General features: G+C 45.7%; 1 protein-coding gene across 1 annotated transcript in view; it reads right to left on the bottom strand.

Moving 5' to 3' along the window:
* The window catches only part of LOC129329759 (cytochrome P450 4A25-like), a 60,339-nt gene extending 39,044 nt beyond the window's left edge, over positions 1–21,295 (bottom strand). Inside the window, exons 1-3 of the mRNA XM_054979357.1 lie at positions 21,073–21,295; positions 18,653–18,797; positions 3,903–3,947 (exon numbers count right to left, since the gene is read on the bottom strand). Coding sequence (XP_054835332.1) covers positions 3,903–3,947; positions 18,653–18,797; positions 21,073–21,258 — 376 coding nt within the window. The 5' untranslated portion in view covers positions 21,259–21,295. The remainder of the gene's footprint in view (positions 1–3,902; positions 3,948–18,652; positions 18,798–21,072) is intronic.
* Between the last annotated feature and the right edge of the window lie 240 nt (positions 21,296–21,535).

Below are 21,535 nucleotides of genomic sequence, written 5' to 3'. Positions count from 1 at the left end.
ATATGCACATTGCCAGAACTCTAGGGCCCTGGTCACTCGAGAGAGGGATGTGAATAACCTCTTGACGATTAACCTGGGGAACCACATAAAGTAGCCCTATCAGGCAGTGCTCCTTATATTTGGGAGTGTGCCTCTGGCCATGGAATCCTTGGTCCATGTGTTTCTGCAGTGGGAGCCAGCTTGGAGATTTTTCCCCCCACAATAGTAACCAATGGAATGGCAAGGGGCATCTTGTTCAGGAGCCCAAAGCATTGGACCCCGAGGTCCAATTTCCATGAATTGGGGGGGGGGGCAGTCCTTAGAGGACAGTCAGGAATAGGTCTCTTGCAAATCTGGTGGATTTTGCTTACAAAATTCACCTGGATAGCCCCCAGATAGTTTCCCCCATAGGGAATAATGGAGACTTGAGGTGGCCGAGTGCACCTTCTTTGGGGGGGGGCATAAAGTGCCTCCTCAGGATCCAATCTCCCTAAAACACAGGGAGTCTTTAGAGAACAATAATGAATAGGTCCCCTGCAAATTTGATAGATTTTGCTTGCAAAATTGCACCCCCACCCCCTTGGAGAGCTCCAAGATAGCTTTCCCCATAGGGAATAATGGAGATCGGACGTGCTGGAGGTGGCTGAGGCACCTTCTTTGGGGGGGGCATAAAATGACTGCCCCCAGGGTCCAATCTTTATGAAACTTGTGGGGTCATTAGAAGGTACTTAGGAGTAGGTCGTCTGCATGCTTTGGGAAATTTGGTTGAAAAATCACCGCACCACCCCCTCCAGAACACCGGATATAACTGAATTAAGTTTCCCTTAGGAAAAAATCGCCAAATTTTACCAAATTTGTTTTGTATTACTAAGCCGAAATGGAGAATGAATTCAGTATTTGGGGGAAACGGATTTTTTTTTTTCAATTTGGTATTACCAAACTCGATTTTACTGAATTTTTTTCCTGTGCACACTCCTGCCTTTCAGGGCTCCCCCTAACCTCTGACTGGCTCCTGGCCACACCTCTCTGTTGGCCCTGCCCCTCTGTGGCGCAGGTTTGGGCAGGGATGGCCAACATGGCTGCCTCCTGCACTGCTGCCACCCTCACACCTGGCTGTCAGTGGGCAAGGCAAGCATGACTGTGTTTGCTTCTGCCACACTGTTTTGTCCTGCCCCAGGCAGCTGCACTGGCTCCACAGGCTGGGGAGTAATGAGCATCCACAGTAGCCTGCAACTACAGCCTCAGCATGGCTGCTGGGCATAGCTTCTCCTCTGCCCAGGGGTTACTGTGTGCCAGCCCAAGCATCACCGCAGCTGGGTGCTGTGCTTTGGCAGTCCTCACCAACGGCATCCTCCAGCACTTCGTCCGGTAAGTGGAGACTGCTGGCATGGCTGTGCTTATCAGCTACATGGCCTCTTTGAGAAGATGTGGATCATTTGCCCTGAGTCTGGACTGGGCACCATATACCACTCTGCCCCCTGAGAGCTGCTGGACTCTTGGTTGCATCCCCTGGTGCTGGCCCCAGCATTCTCCAGCTTACCCACACCCTGTGTCCTTCCTTCAATGTCCAAATTAAAGAATCACAGAGTTGGAAGGGGGCATACAGACCTCAGGGCCAGATCGACGGGGGGGGCAGGGGGGGTAGTCTGCCCTCCACACCGCCAGCCACCAGGAGCACGCTGGGTGCAGCTGCCAGCCACCGGGAGCACGCTGGCGGCAGCGCGGGCAACTGAGTGGAGTGGGGAGGCTGCCCGCGCCACTCGCCTGCCCCGCAGGACAGGAAGTATGCGGCAACCTGGCCACCCCCTCAGCGAATAGCACAGGAGGCCTTCCAGCTGCCTACGCTGCCACCGCCAGCTCTGCAATGCACCATGCGCCTAGGCAGCCGACTTTGCTGTACTGGCAGCACGCTCTGCCCCTGCATGATGATGTCACAGAAATGACATCATCACAGCCGGACTTGGGTTGCCCTGGGCACCAACAATCCTAGATCCTGGCCCTGAGAGACCTTCTAGTCCAACCTCCTGCCCAATGCAGGATGAGCCTAAAGCATCCCTGACAAATATTCATGCAGCCTCTTCTTGAAAACTGCCAGTGAAGGGGAGCTCACCACCTCCCTAGGCAGTTGATTCCATCTTTGAGCTACTCTGACCATGAAAAAGTTTTCCCTAATATCCAGCTGGTACCTTTCTGCATGTAATTTAAGCCAGTTGCTTCAAGTCCTATCCTCTGCTGCCAACTGGAACAGCTCCTTGCCCTCCTCCAAATGACAGCCTTTCAAGTATTTAAAGAGAGCAATCATGTCCCCCCTCAATCTCCTCTTCTCCAAACTAAACATTCCCAAGGCCTTCAGCTTTTCCTCGTAGGGCAAATACATGTTTCCTGTCAGAATTGGCCCACTGGGCCTCCTGGGCTTCCCAGAGATGGCACCTAGTCTCTTCTTGGACTTGTTCTAAGAGCTCTCTCAGGTGTTGTACATACTCTGGGACCAGTACTCCGGCTGTGGGCTTGGATGGTGCCAACTAGTCTCATGGTGAACAGTAGGGGCCTGAGAAGTTGTCCAATTGGTTGAGTTTATCATGAGTGAGCTTCCTTAGCATGGCTTTTCATGTCTGGTTATATCTTTCCACCAGCCCATCCATCTGGGGGTGGGTGGGTGGGTGGTGGTGGTGGTGGTGGTAAAGATCTGCCTGATGCCCAAGATTAACTATGCTTAAAGTTTACCACCAGCATGTTTTTTTGTGTTTAGAAGTGAATAGGCTACCAGTGATATGCTTTCAAGTCTGCTGAGATATGATCCCTACAGCTAGTTCTTGATGCTGTATTTTGTACTGAGCAAGGCTTCTCAACTTTTTTAAAAGGGAGACCCATGTAGACTGCATGGAAGTAATCCAGTCTAAATGTGATCAGAGTGTGGATAACTGGCCTGAGCCTCTGTTGTCAAAGAAAGGCTGCTGCTTGCTCAACAACTATAGCTGGGGAAAGGTATTTAATATCACAGTGGAGATTTAAATCTCCACCTTCAAGTACAAATGGTAACTCTTTGTTCCTGAATGAATTTTTTTAACAATGTAACAAAGATAGAGTCTGGGTGGGAAAATGACATTCCTTGTGCAATATACTTGACTTTAGAAATTTTTATTAGAAGTGAAAATTCAGGAGCATGTTTTGAGCATACACCTCAGGTGACTGTTCCTAATTATGGTCTTATAACTTATGCCTGTTTGCAATTAGCTGTATTCCACCAGACACCTATAAATGTTGTAAGAGGAGCTAATGAAGCCTTGATTTCTTGTCATCAAGGACAAAAGCTTTTCTCACCAATCACTTTGTTGATTTTTTAGAAACATGTAACAAATTTGGCAATGGTCAGATGAACAAATTAGAAAAAACTGTGGAAAGAGGGAGGGGGAGATACAACCAAAGTACATAAGCACAAAATCACACAAATGGAAGTTTGTCCATATGCCTTGAGCTGATAGTAACCATGGTAGAAAACTTTGCACTTGAGGTGAGGAGGACTGTTCTCTGACATAGTTACTGTCAGCCTGAATCTAAGCTGCTAGGCACCCACGTTGTTTGACTTTCTAGTAGCAGCTGAGGTAATGTATGGACCAGCTCCATATCCCATCTTCTGAGGCTTCCAAACCTGTAGTAAACTTTGGTGTTGAATTTTTTGCATTGTTCTCATATTCTTCTATGCGTTGTTTCTCCCATCTAATTTCCACTGGACTTCCACCTTTACCTAATACCTACTATTGTCTGAACTTTGAAAGCAGAATGAAATCTCTCTAGTTATCTCATAGAAAAAGTTACAATTTGAGGATCTTAGCAAGCAGTAAAGATTACAATAGTTGTCTTTGAATTTTGCACATTAAAAATATTGCATAAAAATATAGTTCACAAATAACAAGCATACTCACCGATCCAAGGAATCAAGCTCTTATAGGTGATTAGAGACTTGGGATCTACAAAGTTAATTTTAAAAAAAAGTCACAAAACAGAATCTATACTAAAAGTGAATATATTCAGCATTTGGACCATATTGAGCCCCATTATCAGCCAACATAAATGTGCGCATTTCACATTTGAACAACTAATTATAGCATAAGCCACAACAGACTGTGCATTGTTCTTCTGTGATGCCACAAGAAGCTATAAACTTTTCACTCTCTGCCATGTGTGATATTTCCCTTAGCAGTGTACTCCCACATCCATTCATCTAACCCCTAGGTAAAGGTAAAGGTGCAAGCACCGAGTTATTACTGACTCATGGGTGGATGTCACATCACGACATTTTCTTGGCAGACTTTTTACGGGGTGATGGTTGTTGTGGAAGATCTCTGTCTTTTGGTGCTACACCTCTGAAGATGCCAGTCACAGCTGCTGGTGAAACGTCAGGAACTACAATGCCAAGACCATGGCTATACAGCCCGGAAAATCCACATCAACCATTGTTCTCTGGCCATGAAAGCCTTCGACAATACATTTTTATGGGATGGTTTGCCATTGCCTTCCCCAGTCATCTACACTTTACCCCAAGGAAACTGGGTACTCATTTTACCGACCTCGGAAGGATGGAAAGCTGAGTCAACCTTGAGCCGGCTACCTGAACCTGGCTTCCGCTGGGATTGAACTCAGATCGTGAGCAGAGCTTGGACGGCAGTACTGCAGCTTACCGCTCTGCGCCACAGGGCTCTTCATCTAACCCCTAAAGATATAAAAAAACTTGCTTTGCCTACTGTTTTGTCAGAATACCATTTCACTACAGCAGCTGATCCACAAGAATGTCTCGTGGGGTTTTTACAGCAAATGGCATTTATTTCTTTTTTTTTTTTAGAAAATTTTTATTGGTGAGTATACTTTTCAAATTCAATACATACATTCCCTCAATATCTAATTAACCCTATCCCCCACCCTTTTCCTCCCCCCTCTCTATCGACTTCCAACAGCTTTCCAACCCTTACCCCCTCTTATTACTTAATAATTCCCTTAGTCTAAGCATATTCTAATTTTTTTCCAGGTATTCTATCATATATATCAAATATCCTATCAATATAGCATGCTTCTATCAATTATACTATCAAATATTCTATCAGGATAATATACATCTATCAATTATACTATCAATATAGTATAAATCTTATACCCCTCAATATAGACCAGTATGATATAATATAATATAATATAATATAATATAATATAATATAATATAATATAATATAATATAATATAATATAATATAATATAATATAATATATAACAAAAGTCTTAGTTTAAACATATTCTATTTCTTTTAAACATATATTCTATCAAATATACTATTGTCATTATAATATGTATTAACACCCCTACTGTGCACCCTGCCACCAATGTGGCACCGCACACAGCACCATACTGCACATTCATTATATAATATACAATCTAATCTACCAACATAATAGTATATATAGTATGCCCCATCAGTATATTTGTTTAACTATTCCCTTATTCATATACTCTGATAAAGGTATTACTTATCATAACCTCCCTATCTTATTCTTTAAAAAATCAGTTCTATATTTCATCCCTCTTCTGCTATATTATAATCCAAGCTTAGATTAAAATAGATATAAATTCTTAATGGTAAAGTCACTTCTCTCTTCTGTTTAAAATGTCTTATTTCAAAAGTTCTCAAACTGCCACAGTTCTCCTTTCACATCCCATTTTTTTTCCAAAAATAGTTTCAATTTCGCCCAGTCCGCCAAATACTGTCCCGGATCTAGGTCTTTAAGTTTTCTTGTCATTTTATCCATCTCTGCCATGTACAGCAATTTGTAAATCCAGTCCTCTACAGTAGGTACTTCTTGCACTTTCCATTTCTGTGCATACAGTAATCTTGCTGCAGCTGTCATATAAAATAACAATGTTCTATTTTGCACTGGAACATTCTCCATTCCCAAATTTAGTAGCAGCAGTTCTGGGTTCTTATTTATTTGGGTTTGTAACACCTCATTAATTACTTCTATTATATCTCCCCAGTACTGCTTCGCTACTTCACAAGTCCACCACATATGGTATAATGATCCTTCGTGCTTTTTGCATTTCCAGCACTTATCTGACATTTTAGCGTTCCCCTGCGCAATTTTCTTCGGTGTTAGGTACCATCTGTATATCATCTTGTATACATTTTCTTTAATATTCGTGCACGTTGTAATCTTAATTGTATTCTTCCACAAGTGCTCCCATGCCTCCATTGCTATTTCTTTATGAAAATTTATTGCCCACTTCACCATCTGTACTTTCACTGTTTCATCCTCAGTGTACCATTTTAGAAGTATCTTATAGATCTTTGAGATTTGTTTCTTGCCTTCTTGTAGCATTACTTCTTCCAATTCTGTATTTTCCATTCTTATTCCTCCCCTTGAACAGTCCGATTTATAAAGATCCCTTATCTGTCTGTATTGAAACCAACTATAGCAAGGAGACAATTCTTCTTGTGACTTTATTCTTAATGTTGAATATTGTATTTGTGTTATCTCCTTAAAAGTTAAACGTTGCTGTTCATTCTCGACAGTTCTCGGGTCTATTACTTCATACGGGACCACCCAAGAGGGGATTTGATCTTCCAGATACATCTTATATTTCTTCCAGATTGTGAAGAGGCTTCTTCTAATATAGTGATGCAGAAACAGAGAGTCCGCTTTTATTTTATCGTACCATAGGTATGCATGCCATCCGAATATTTTCTTATAACCTTCCAATGCCAGAAGCTTGCGATTTTTCAGCGTTATCCAATCCTTTATCCATGTCAAACCAATTGCTTCATAATACAGTCTTAAGTTGGGCAGTTGCAAGCCACCTCTTTCTTTCGCATCCTGTAACACTTTCATTTTAACACGTGGTTTCTTGCCTGCCCACACAAAATTCGAAATTTTTCTTTGCCATTTTTCAAATTGTTTAGAGTCTCGAATAATCGGAATCGTTTGTAACAGAAACATCACACGAGGTAGAACATTCATTTTTATTGTCGCGATTCTGCCCAGCCATGATAAATTCAACTTGTTCCACTTTATCAAATCTCTCTCTATTTGTATCCACAATTTCTCATAGTTGTTCTTAAATAAGTCTATATTTTTTGCGGTTAGTTCAATTCCCAAATATTTTACTTTGTTTGTTACCTCGCAGTCCGTTAATTCCATCAGTTCTTGTTGTTTCTGTTTGGTCATATTTTTGCATAGTATCTTCGACTTCTTTTTATTTACAAAAAAACCAGCCAGATCTCCAAATTCCTTTATCTTCTTTATTACCTTTGGCATATTGTCAATTGGATCCTCTACAATCAACATTATGTCATCCGCAAATGCTCTGACCTTGTAGGTAAACTCTCTTATCTTTATACCTCGGATTGTGTCATCCTCTCGTATCTGAATCATCAATATCTCCAAAATCAATATGAACAGCAATGGAGACAATGGGCAGCCTTGCCTTGTGCCTTTGCTTATTTTCAAGAACAATATTGCAAGAACAGTTATCGGCAATGAACAATAAAGAATTGGAGTGGAATTTAAAGAGGATGAATCAGAGGTCATTTGAAGGTGCAAATAAACCTGGGAAATGTTTGGCATGGCAACTAAAAAAGAGGAAGGAGAAGAAAATTATCAGTACGATACGAGAAGATGATAAGCTATTAAGTGATCAAGTCGCCATTAGTAGAGCCTTTTTAAAATTTTATGCAAAATTATACCAAAAAAAAGAGGTGAACAAAGATTCAATAGCGGAATATTTAGATAAGATGAAACTTCCGACACTCTCTGAAGAATGGAAAGAGAAATTGAATAATGAAGTGACAGAAGAAGAAATAAAAGAAGCTATTCAATCAACGAAATTGGGGAAGGCGCCAGGCTCGGATGGACTAACGGCAAAATTTTATAAAATAATGGGCCAAGAATTGGCACCTCTCCTGAAAGAGGTGATGAATGGTGCTATGCAGGATCAAGAGATTCCTGATTCTTGGAAAGAGGCTAACATATCATTGATTCCAAAAGAAGGACAAGATTTGACTAATGTTAAAAATTATAGACCAATTTCATTGTTGAACAATGATTATAATATATTTGCAAAGGTGTTGGCGGAAAGAATTAAAGGATGGATGTCAGAATTCATTGCAGATGAACAAGCGGGATTTTTACCTAATAGACAAATTAAAGACAATCTGAGAACAGTAATAAATGCTATTGAATATTATGATAAGCATTGTGATAAGGAGGTTGGTTTCTTTTTCATAGACGCAGAAAAAGCATTTGATAATCTGAACTGGGACTTTATGTTCGCCACCATGGAAAAGCTGCAAATGGGAGAAAAGTTCATACAAGCAGTTAAAGGAATTTATAAAGACCAAAGTGCAGCGATTGTAGTGAATGACGATTTGACAAAAAAACTGAAAAAAGCAAATGGCATTTATTTCCATGTACAGTGTAGCAATAAAATCATAGTTTTTGTCAGATACACAGAAAATGACAGCAGCATACTCTTAAGATATACTGGGTTTTACATTGTGCAATGCAATCTGGTACATGTTTTCTAGGAAGAAAATCCCACTGAATTCAATGGGTCTGAAATTAAATATGTATACATAGGTTTACAGCCCTTATCTTAAATATATCCAAAAGTAGACCTTTATATCTTCCTCAGAATATTGCTGCTTCCTGTTGAATCCCATCACACACTGAAATTAGGTGCCTCAGCATAACAATAGATGTAATTCATGGGCAGTGCAATCCTGAGGTCTGCCGTATGCAGGCAGCTGAGCACCAGTGCAACTGCAGCACTGCTATTCTGCTCCCTAAGGACTTTGGTGGGAGAGCTGCACTGGTGGCCAAGCCTGGCAAGGCTCAGTGAGGCCATTGCTAAGACCACCCACCCAGCTGTTCCCCTGGCAACCATGCCAGCATCCCCCAATGGCCACCCCACCCCACTGACAGGTGCACGAGTGGTGAGCAAAGGCACAGCCAAGGCACAGGCAGCAATCCTTTCTGTCTGCTGAGACCTCCATCCTGCCCCAGCCATGGGCCTGCAGTCCAGTAACAGCCTCCTGTGCCAGAATCACGTGACCTACTGGACAGTTCTGGTTGTTCCCGCCGAGCTACAACCAACTAGGTGTGAGGGAGCTGACCTACTTCCCTCCCCTGCTTTCTGCCACCGCAAATCACAGAATCACAGAGTTGGAAGGGGCCATACACACCTTCTAGCCCAACCCCCTGCCCAATGCAGGATGAGCTAAAGTATCTCTGACAAATACTCATCCAGCCTCTTCTTGATAGCTGCCAGTGAAGGGGAGCTCACCACCTCCCTAGGCAGCTGATTCCACCTTTGAACTACTCTGACCGTGAAAAAGTTTTCCCTAATATCCAGCTGGTACCTTTCTGCATGTAATTTAAGCCTGTTGCTTTGGGTCCTATCCTCTGCTGCCAACTGGAACAGCTCCTTGCCCTCCTTGCCCGATTTTGTCCACATTCTTTTTGACAAAAAACACAAATGAGCACTGATGCAGTGAACTAAATTCTTCACACAATGTTCACAAAAATAATTTAGTGAATTTGAAAGTAATATACAAGAGTGAATACAACATGTGAAATTCTAAAACATCATAATCACTATAATATCATCACAATCAATCACACACAGCAAGGTGTTACAACACCGAGTAGCATGTGTATCCTCAGAAAAGGGAAGAATCCCAAGAGTTCTCTTATGAGCTGTCTTCAGTCAGTACACTGAGGATTCCCGCTGAAACCGCGGGGGCAGATGAAAAGTCCCTCCGGACAAAGTGGAAAGGAGCTGGAAGACTGGGAGGAGAATGGAATGTGCAGGTGGAGAACAGCAACCGGGAGCCCCCGAGGGGGACCTCCCCGCCCGACAAGCCTCCGGGTATCTCAAGCTTGTTTCATGAGCACTTCCTCACGGGGCGTGGTTTCTCCTACCACGATGGTATTTCTCTATACAATAAACAAAGGCAAAATGCAGCATCTGCCATCATAATCCTTACCAAACCACCTCTCCAATTCCCAAACACTCACCCGACTCTCCCACAAACTCTTTCACGTGCTGAAACTCTGCGCACTTCCAGGGACCGCCTCAATCTCGCTACACCAACCCTAATTATATTCTGAAATGACTGGTACACTTAAAGCAATATGCACATGAAACTCATACCACAGCTCACTATGAGAGAGAGAGAAAAAAAAGGGGAAGGCGGGGAGAGGGAGGAGGAGGAGGAGGGAAAGAGGGAGAGGAGGGGGAAAGGGGGAGGAATGAAGGGGAAAAGGAGGGGGGAAGGGGGGAAGGAGGGAAGGGAAGAGGGAGGGGAAAGGGTGGAACCTAGTGAGGTTCTGAATTATCCCACAAAGCAGTTTAGATTAAGATCCAAATTGAGTCCATTAGGCTGTAATGCACATTCTTTTTGAAGCAAGGCCTCCAGAACTGCACACAATACTCCAGGTGTGGCCTGACCAAGGCAGTATAGAGAGGGACTATGACCTCCTGTGATTTCGATGCAATGGCCCTTTTGATACGACCCAAGATTGAATTTGCCTTTTTTGCCACTACATCACACTGACTGCCCATATTTAGTTTACAGTCCACTCTTACCCCAAGATCTCTTTCGCATACACTACTACCCAGAAGTGTATCCCCTATCCAGTATTTGTGCTTCACATTTTTTTGGCCCAGTTGTAATGCTGTGCACTTATCTATGCTGAATTGCATTCTGTTCACAACCACTCACTTCTCCAGCATGTTTAGGTTTTCATGAATTTTAACTCTATCTTCTTGGGTGTTTGCCACTCCTCCCAATTTGGTATCATCAGCAAATTTAATGAGTAGCCCATTTACCCCTTCATGCAGATCATTGATAAAAATATTGAAAAGTACCGGGCCCAAAACCGAGCCCTGCAGCACCCACTGGGCACCTCCCTCCAATCTGATAAAATGCTATTGACCCCCACTCTTTGGGTGTGGTCCTCTGACCAGTTCCCTATCCACTGAACTGTCCTATAGTCCAGTCTGCAGTCTTCCAGTTTATCCATTAGAATGTCATGGGAATCTTATCAAAAGCTTTGCAGAAATCCAGGTAAATCACGTTGACAGAGTTCCCATGGTCCAGTAAGCTCGTCACTCGATCAAAGAAGGAAACCAGGTTGGTCTGACAAGAACTGTTGGGGACAAAACCATGTTGACTTCCCTGGATCACTTAGCAGTCCTTCAGATGCTTACAGATCAATCCCTTTAAAATCTGCTCTAATATCTTCCAAGCAACAGAAGTCAGACTGACCAGTCTGTAGTTTCCTGGGTCATCCTTCTTCCGTTTCTTAAAGATGGGGATAACATTCACTCTTCTCCAACCTTGTGGCACATCCCCAGTCCTCCAGGCAGCCTTGAAGACAGGGGCTCTGCAAGTTCTCTAGAAAGTTCTTTGAGCTCTCTTGGGTGCACACCATCTGGCCCAGAGGATTTGTAATCATCCAGTGCAGCCAGGTGCCTCTCCACAACCTCTCTGTCAATGTCAACTAGCCACCCAGGTCTCCTGTCATGTCTTTACCATCTCTAGATGAGTTTGAGTTCTTCAGAGAGAAAACAGAGGCAAAAAAGTCATTAAGCCTGTCTGCTTTTTCTCCGTCCTCCATCAGAGTTTCTCCTTCTACTCGCAACAGTGGTCCAATTGCCTTTTACCTTGGGTTTACTTCTCACATATCTGTAGAAGTTTTTTTATTGTACCGAGCCCCCCTGGCCAGACCCAGCTCATACTGAGCTTTGGCTTCTCTGATGGCTCATCTGCAGTACCTAGTAAACTTCATATACTCCTCTTTAGAGGTCTTTCCTTCTCTCCATTTCCTGAACATTTCCTTTTTCTCCCTTAGCTTATTCTGGAGCTCTGTTAATCCACATCGGTTTCTTGGAGCCCTTACCATGTTTCCATCTTGCTGGAATAGTGAGGGATAGAGCTTGCAAAAGCTCATGTTTGAGAAGAGCCCACCCTTCACTTGCTCCTTTCCCTTCCAGCACACTCCCCTATGGAATGACTCTCATCAAGCCTCTGAGTTCATTGAAATCGGCCCTACGAAAATCTAACCTACGAGTCTGGCTATGAACTTCCTTGGGCCCCCACAGCAACTGGAATTCAAGGAGGACATGGTCACTTCCCCCTGAGGTTCCCACCACCTTCACCCCATCTACCAATTCTTCCCTGTTGGTTAATATAAATCTAGTATGGCCGAGCCCCTTGTAGCTTCCTCCACCATTTGAAAAAGGCATTTATCGGCCAGGCAGGTCAGGAAGTTGCGTGATTCTTGTCGCTTTGCTGAGCTTGTCTCCTAGCACACATCGAGGAAGTTGAAGTCACCCATAATTATAAGATTCTGATGTCTGGAATGGATACTCTACCAATCTGTTCAAGAAGGGCAGCATCCATTTCCTCTCCCTGGTCAGCTGATCTGTACAGACTCCAACAATACCCTTTGTTGTTCTTCCCCTTATTTCTACCCATATACTTTCCACTGGGCTGTCAACCACATGATCCAGAACTTCCTGACAATCAAGCCCTTTCCTCACATACAATGCCACTCCACCTCCTCTTCTACCCTTCCGGCTTTTCTTGAACAACTTGTACCCATCCACTACCACATTCCAGTCATGGGAATCATCCCACCAAGTCTCAGTAATTCATACTATATCGTAACCCTCGTTTGCAAGAGAAGCTCAAGATCTTCCTTCTTATTACCCATACTTCGGGCATTGGTATATAGGCACTTGTAGCCTTGTACCTTCATTTGATCTGTCCTACCCAGGTGGGCCCCTGCTGTTATCACTTCTTCACTGAAATCCCCATGTTGATCGTCCCCTTCCCCTTGTGGCATCAGTTTAAAGCTCTCGTGATGAAGCTCTCCAGGTTCTTTCCAAACATTTTCTTCCCTGACCTTGAGAGGTAAAGCCCATCATGTGCCAGAAGGCCTTCTCTGAAAAAACTTATCCTGTGGCCCCAGAACCCAAAGTGTTCCTGCCGGCACCACCACCTCAGCCAAAGATACACCTTGAGTATGGTCTGCTCCCTTCGCATTCCTCTTCCTTTGACAGGAAGGATAGAAGAGAATACCACCTGTGCCCCCACTGTCTTCAACTGCCTTCCAAGAGCTTCATAATCCTCTTTAATTCTTGCAATGGTATTCGTGGCCGTGTCATTTGTTCCCACGTGAACCAGCACGAACGGGTACTGATCAGTTGGTCTGATCAGTTTTGGCAGTTGGTCTGTAATATCCTGCATTCTGGCCCCCGGCAAGCAACACATCTCTCCAAGTAGGGAATCTGGCCTGGACACATGACGTTCCATACACCTAAGCAAAGAGTCCCCGACTACCACCACTTTCCATTTTCTTCCACTTCCATGTGGCTGGCCACATGCCCTCTTCACTCTCTCCTCCAGCTGTTTGTGGTTCTCCTTCCACTCTCATCTCCATCACCATCTCAAGCAAAACAATTCTTGAGCTCCAGTGGACCAGAGTGTTGTCTTATTTTACATCTTCCTGCTTGTACTACAGAACTGAGAGGAGACTCAGAAGGGAGATCGACTCTTCCTTCTTCTCTTTGACTTACTTCTTCATGCTTGTGCAGAGCCCCCAGGCTCTTGTCAATAAAATCCTTCCCTTCCTTGATTTCCTGAAGGGTGGTGATCTCCTCCTCCAGGCTCTGAATCTTCTCCTCCAAAAACCTGACCAGCTTACACTTCTGACAAGTGAAATCCATCTTCTCTTCCGGGAGGAAAACAAACATGGCACCCTCCATGCAAGTGACTGGAAAGGGGCCTTCTGTCAACATCATCACCTTCCAAGTATATTCCAAGAGTACTCTGAGCAGAGTTTCCAGGCCCACAGGGCAAAAGGCAGAAAGACAAACAAATCTTTACCTTCTAGCAGCAGCTCACTACGTGCTCTCCATTCCTTGCCTCAGCCCAGCTGTCTCAGCACAAATGTTCTCTCCATGTAGATGAAGAGGCCATCCTGGTGCAAACCAATCCCAGTCACATCCCGCTGGGGAGCCATGCATGGGAACTGCTCTTCAGGCGGTGAGCCACACTCATTGGTGGGGAGGCCTCTTGGCTGCATTGTCTGGGGCGTCCCTGTGGTGTGCCCCAGGCCACTCTTACAGGCAGCAGGATGGAGGGACATGATCCGCAGCTATGAGCTGCCCAAGCAACCTATCAATGATGCCTGGTCCTCATGCATGACAACCAGCAGATCCCTGAGGCAAACCAAGGCTGGCCCAGCCATGCACTCGAGGCCTCAGGACACAGCCTCCCTTCACTCATGGTATGTCTCCAGCCACTCCCTTTTGATAGCTGCCCATATGTCAGAGAGGGTAGGAGGATGTGCTGTGCATATCAAGGGCCCCAGGCCCAGGCTCAGGCTCCATGTCTCCCATGTCCCCCTCTGTGGTGGATCCCATAGCACCCACCCCCAGGTCTGTCCATCCCAGCAGCCCAAGGTCCCCCTCTGCACCCCCTCCCAGTGTTACCCAGGCCCCCTCGGAGGATGTGGAGTCCACCCATGGAACAGGGTCCCCCATGAGTGCTGGATCTGAGGACTTGTCCATGCCAAGAGTCTGGAGAACAGCCATTCCTGTCACCACAGCCTGTCATGTGGGGATCATGGCTCGAAGATGCACCACCACATCAGAGGAGTTCACCAGTGTGCAGGCCCCTATGGGGGAGAAACCAGGTGGTCAGGCCAGGTGTCCGTGGCCATGCTGCCCTCAACTGAGAAATGTGGAGGTGACTGCACAGAGTTGGGGAAAGCTCCATGAGAGAGACACTCCCTGCCCCTGGCTGGTAAATTGCAGGATGGACATAGAGCAGCTGGGAGCCACTTGCAGACCCCTGTGAGTGAGCCAGGGGGACAGAGGTAGGTACCAGGATTGGGGATAGATAGGACTTGTCTCCCCACGCCCCACTAACCCTGCCATTCCCTCACAGGCCCCATGCTGGAGGACCTTGTCTGGTGCCTGGTCCTGCCACCCAACAGGGATCCACCTGTTGCACCTCTTGCTGGCATGGTATGTTTTGGTGGCACATCAGCACCGGAGGAGTGATACTGGGAATGATACCGTGAGGTGATACTGGGAGTGTATCTGCACCCTCCAGATCCTGAACAGCACCTGCCTGGACCGTTTCCTTCTGGACCAGGTGGCCATCCAGGCCCTGTGTGAGGAGCTTGAGTCTATGCTCCAGGGCTGAGCCCCAGCCCCAGGACCATTCTCATCCTGCCGAAAGTGCTGCTCTTCCTCCACTTCCTGGTCACTGGCTCATTCAAAGGTGTGGTGGCTAAGGTCCTGGAGTGTCCCAGTCCTCAGTGAACCACTGTCTCCACTGCTTCCTGCATGCCATGCTGGGCAACACACAAGTAGCCCTCTGCACCCCCCCCCCACAAGGAGCTCCAAGTCTACTGGAACAGGCACCGCTACCACAGCATCAATGTGCAGGCAGCCCCAAGGCATCTTCACAGACTTGGTAGCCAAGTTCCCCAGGAGTATCTATGATGCCACCTACAACCAAGCCCACCAGTGGACATGGATGGTCATCAAAGGGGCATTCAGCCAGCTGATGATGCAGTTCTGATCCCTGCACTATATGGGTAGCCACTGGGTGATGCAGCACAAGGTGGTAGTGAAGCTTGTGGCTATCTGTGTGATGCTCCACAACATCACCACCTGGCAACAGCTTCCACTGCCCCGACAGAGGCACTGGAGGAGTTGCCCTGGGATGGGCGCCGGCCACCGCTTCACCAGAGTCAGCAGTGGAACACATTTGCCCACAAGCAAATTCTAAACAGAATGTGATGTGCAGTCATCCCTCCCTCTACCTCTGCTCTGTCTATTAGCATTTCCTGTCTCTTCTGTGGCCAGGTCTGCAGAAAGAAGAAGAAAGCTGGCTAAAGTTGCAGGGGGAGCACCTATTTAGCTTCCAGCTGAGAGCTGCTCATTTGGAACAGCCAAGAACTGGCCTTTAGTCACCCTAGAGGCTTCATGGCTTTAAAACTCTTTCCTCTTCTCTTTGTGAGTTATGGTCATGGAATCTTTGAAATGAAATCAAGTCATAAAGCATAAAGTCAGCATTGAAGTCCTGCCTTCTCCTTGCTTGCTATTCTGTTTTATTACACTGTACTGGAATGATCTATTCTCCCCTGAAGATATAAGCAGAATGCCACTGATATACAAAAATACTGGTAAAACTGAGGCCTCAGCTCCCCACTCCCCATGGAGTAATTTAACTAGAGGACAGCCTGTCGTACCAGCCCGTGTAAAATTTCCAGATTCAGACCCTAGCTCTGTCATGAATTTTCCTTGCCATGCAAGTCTTTGTGGTCTTGCGGATGCCCATTGTGGCTCCTCTTCCACACCCGGCAAAGGGCCTGGGAAGGGCCGCACAGGCACCTGCTGCGGCTCTTCCCCCAGAGCCCAGCGAGGGGCCGGGGAAAAGCCGTGCGGGTGCCCACCATGGCTCTTCTTCCAGAGCCCGGCGAGGGGCCTGGGAAAGTCTGTGCGGGCGCCTGCCATGGCTCTTTCCCCTGAGCCCCTGAGGGGCTGGGGAAAGGCTGCATGGGTGCCCGCCATGGTGCCTCCTCCAGAGCCTGGCGAGGGGCCGGGGAAAGGCTGCATGGGCACCTGCCACGGCTCTTCCCCCCAAGCCAGGCAAGGGGCCGGGGAAAGGCTGAGCAGGTGCCTGCTGCGGCTCTTTCCTCTGAGCCCGGCGAGGGACTGGGGAAAGGCCGTGTGGGCGCCTGCCACGGCTCTTTCCCCAGAGCCTGGCGATGGGCCGGAGAAAGGCCGTGTGGGTGCCTGCCGTGGTGCCTCTTCCAGAGCCCGGCGAGGGGCTGGGGAAAGGCTGCGCAGGCACCTGCCATGGCTCTTTCCTCCGAACCTGGCGACAGGCCGGCAAGGGACTGGGGAAAGGCTGCACGGGTGCCCACCATGGCTCCTCTCCAGAGCCCGGTGAGGGGCTGGGGAAAGGCTGTGCGGGTGCCTGCTGTGGCTCCTCCTCCAGAGCCCAGCGAGGGGCCTGGGAAAGGCCATGTGGGTGCCTACCACAGCTCCTTCTCCAGAGCCTGGCGACGGGCCAGGGAAAGGCTTCATGGGCGCGTGCCGCAGCTCCTCCTCCAGAGCCCTGAGAGGGGCCTGGTAAAGGCTGTGCAGGCGCCTGCTACGGCTCCTCCTCCAGAGCCTGCCATGCACTGGGGCTTCTAAGCTCTGTGCTGAGTTGTGACAATTCCTGCACCATAGCGCAGGAGCGCACGTTGGCGGGAACCCTGCTCAGGAGGCGGGTAAACTGCAAGGGAACTTGGATAGTAGTTGTTAGTCAGACATTCTGGACTTAGTTCTCTCATATGTGAGTGTGAGGCATGCCCTTAATTTCACAAAGTTCCCCCTGTGAACTCTTGCCCCACCACCATGAGCACCCTCTTCCACTTCACACTCTAAGTCCCCATGACAGGGGGCTCTCAGGCAGAGCCTCTGGCCACCTCCCTACTTACCTGGGGTCATGGGTGCCCGGCCCAGAGGTTTTGTAGGGTGCCAAGGAGCTGATTGGGCACAGAGGAGGAGTCTCAAAAGTCGCTGGGATGTGAGTGATTTGGTTCCTGCAGTAGTTGGCATCTTATGATCTACTGGCCCACCTGGGTGGGGCCAGTATGGGTGTAGCCCAATTTGACGAGATGGGAAGAATGCCTCAGCAGGAACAGAGAGAAGATTGCAAAGTAGCCTGAGGCAGTCCTTTACCTGCACCAGCAGGGAGCTGCCAAGCTAATCAGGATATTCTCCAGCAGGAAGCCTATCAGGTACTGACTGAGGTGGAGGCATAGGGAAACCTGGCCTTTTTATTTTCATAGGAAGAATGATTATTAGAGCCCCATCAGGACCTTCTGCAGCTGCCACCTTGCACATGGGCAAAATCAACAGCTGCCCCTACCTTATGGAATGGCCTACCTGAAGAAATCAGGAAAGCTTCAATTCTCCTGGCTTTCCACAAATGATGCAAATCTGAATTATTCAAAAGTGTTTTTTACTCATATGAGGGCTGTATTGTATGGAAGCAATTTCAAAGAGATGTATCAGTAAAGGGAGGAAGGGACTATAGATTTTGCTATTATTGCTATAAGTAATAATGGGCGCCTATGGGCATTTTTCATGGCATAACTTTCTGCCACTGCTGGGGGCATTCCCAGTCTCAAAATGGCTTAAGGAGCCATCTAACTCATGCCCTGCCCCTCTGGCCATTGCACCAGCATGGGCGGGGAGGGGAGTTACACCAGCATAAGTCCTGGATACACTGGCATAACTCCTAGTTAGCTTCCAGAGCACTTTTGCACCCACCCACTCCACCACTCAGGAAGGATTGCACTGTTAAATGCATTGGATTTAAAGTGGATTATGCTGCATTTAATGTATAAAACCTGCATTATCTAGATTATTAAACCTTTCCCACATGAAAAATATGTTACTATAAACAACACAAAAAAACCTCAGGTGAAATAAGTCTCGTATGCATAAATGCTTGTAGAAACAAAGTCCAGATATTCTATGAAAATATCATTACATGTTTCTAACTAAAAGAAACTATTAATTATTCCAAAATGAAATACTCTTAGCTTACCTCCTCTGCCAAACACAGTTTTGACATAATCAGGATGATTGATCATTAAGACACACATAAATCCCCCAAACCATCGGGGATAAGCATATGGGAATTTCTCTGCCCAATCCAGCATTATGTTCATTTCATCTCTGCGGCTAGTGATCTGTAACACAATTTGTCTTTTCAGTAACAACCACTCATCTTTATAGCATGCATTCAGTATATATTTATTTACTTTGCTATGTATGCCCTGTTTTTCTCTGTAATGGAGACCTGAAGTAGCTTATCATCATTCTCCCATCCTCCATTTTATCTCACAACAACTATATGATGTAGACTGAGAGAGAAAATAACTGGCCAAAAGTCATTCTGCAAGTTTCCATGCCACCGTGGAGATTCCAGCCTGCGTCTCCCACATCTCAGATTGCCAGCTCCCAGTTGGAAATTCCTGGAGATTTGGGGGTGGAGCCTAGGGATGGTGGAGTTTGAGGAGGGGAGAGACCTCAGTGCTGTTATAATGCCATAGAGCCCACACTCCAAAGCAGCTGTTTTCTGTAGGGGAGATCTCCAGACCCCATCTGGAGATTGGCAACCCTACTCAGATCCTAGTCTAACCACCATACCACACTGTCATGGGTCCATTAGGACCAGTTGCTGGATCAATATAGATGTAACTCAAATTTCACAAAAACCTGGCATGAGTAGAATGGAACCAGAATTTTTGTTGCTCTTAGTCAGGTCTGAGACCTTGTTCAAAAAATGCATCAGGGTCAATAACAATGAAAACAAATGCCATAATAAACCTGCTAGTCTTTGGACCTAACTAAACATTATAATTGTTCATAGGTTGAGTCTAGGTTCATAGGTTGAGTCTGACCCAGCTTTGAGACCATCAGTCACATGTCATGCTGCTGGGAGTTCCTTTCCCATTTTCCCCAAACTGAAATGGTCCTGGAGGGTCTATGTTCCATATTTTGGAAGGCAGGAGGCCCTTACATGACTATCACAGGTTGTATAATCACTCTACAAAATGAAAGCTTGTGAAGAAAAATGTTTTTTAAAAAATTCTGTAGGAATCAAAGCTTCCGCCACCTGTAGAGTAGAAAAAGGGTAAAATATGTTATCCACTATAAACTTAGAAAAAGAAGATATAAGTGGTGGACTCTGGAGATTGTGAAACAAGAAAAGACTGTCCTGAAGGAGAATAGACTTGTACAATAATTTCATTGTAATCAACTGGGGAAAAAATATGAATACAAAGAGGAGTAAAAAAAGTTACTGGTTTACAAACATTTTATTAACAGATTTACCCATAACAACTTATGGCTTTCTTTTAAAAAAAACTTTTGTAAACACTTTTCTGGTTGGTTATTTGGAGTTGATCGTTATGCACCATAGTTAACTGGACTAAGGACTTTTTAAGGCCCAGTCTTCATGTTTTACAGTTAGTCCTAAAATGATCAATATAATGCCTATACAATCTGCAAACTGCAGCTGAATTTTACTAAGACAACACGAACTCTTTTAAAAATTAGAAGCAGAGCTGGAAATTCTGTGCAGGATATCATGTAGTAGCATGCTGCTTCATGTTCATTAGGAGATAACCAAGGCAGCTTGGCAGAGAAGAGATCTGTGTCATATTATGATAGAGAGTTTTTAACATACAGTGGCTTAGCAGGTAGGTCAGCTCATCCTAATCTACTCTTGCAAATAGTGAGCACAGCTGGAGTAGGACGTGCAGTCCAGCTGGAGAATTTATTTCCTTAAGCTCTACTTAAGTAGTTTCTTCTAAGGCTTGATAATGTTTAAACATATTCATTCTTATGGAAACCACAGTATTCGCTGTTATATAACATCACCGTAAAAATAGTCCTTAAGTTATTAAAATGGTGGTGGTGCAAAGTGCCCTCAAGTTTGGTGTAGTGGATAAGAGCAGGGTTCTCTAAGCTAGAGAACTGGGTTTGATTCCCCACTCCTCCACTTGAAGCCAGCTGGGTGACCTTGGGTCAGTCACAGCTTCTAGCTCTCTCAACCCCACCCACCTCACAGGGTGTTTTGTTGTGGGTATAATAATAACATACTTTGTAAACTGCTCTGAGTGGGTGATAAGTCATCCTGAAGGGTGGTATATAAACCAAATGTTGTTGTTGTTATTATTAAGTCATAGCTGACTTATGGCGACCCCTGGTAGGGTTTTCATGGCAGGAGACTAACAGAGGTGGTTTGCCATTGCCTGCCTCTGCAACCCTGGTCTTCATTGGAGGTCTCCCATCCAATTACTAACCAAGGCCAACCCTGCTTAGCTACAGAGATCTGATGAGATCAGGCTCGGGCTATTCAGGTCCGGGCAAGTTATTAGAATACACATTGAGAATTAACCTATCTTCTGATGATACTTGCAAATACCCACATCTAGTATATATTTTCCCTTCACTTACCTGGTGGATGTTACCATACAGCCAGTGGCTAGGAGGACCTGGGAAATTCTCAACAGTCTTAAGCTGTGTTTGCCTCTTGTAATACAACTGAATGGCTTTCATCAGCACAGAAACAAGACAAAACGCAATACACAAGAGCAAGAGACGGTAAGGAAGGCTTGCTGCACTTTCTGCCTTGAATGCCATGATGATGATGCCAGCTCCTCTGAAGTGCTGAAGAACACAGAGCTCTTTTTCACCACATGTAATCTTCCTTCCTTCTTTTATCTTTCCATAAACAGACGTTGCAGCCAATTGCCAGTGAGGTGGGTAATTCCACACCTTCTCTTGGGTGGGTACTCATTTGCAGTGCTGCTTCCTGTTCCGCCTATCAAGTTAACCATTAATTCTTGGTTTGGGGCAATCACTGAGGAAAGAACTCACTTTGTCATCCATTTAATCTTTGCCCTATTTCAATTAAAAG

This window comes from Eublepharis macularius, chromosome 5 (genome assembly GCF_028583425.1).
Source record: "Eublepharis macularius isolate TG4126 chromosome 5, MPM_Emac_v1.0, whole genome shotgun sequence".
In the NCBI taxonomy this organism is placed as follows: Eukaryota; Metazoa; Chordata; class Lepidosauria; order Squamata; family Eublepharidae; genus Eublepharis; species Eublepharis macularius.
This window is presented reverse-complemented; position numbering and strand designations above follow the sequence as displayed.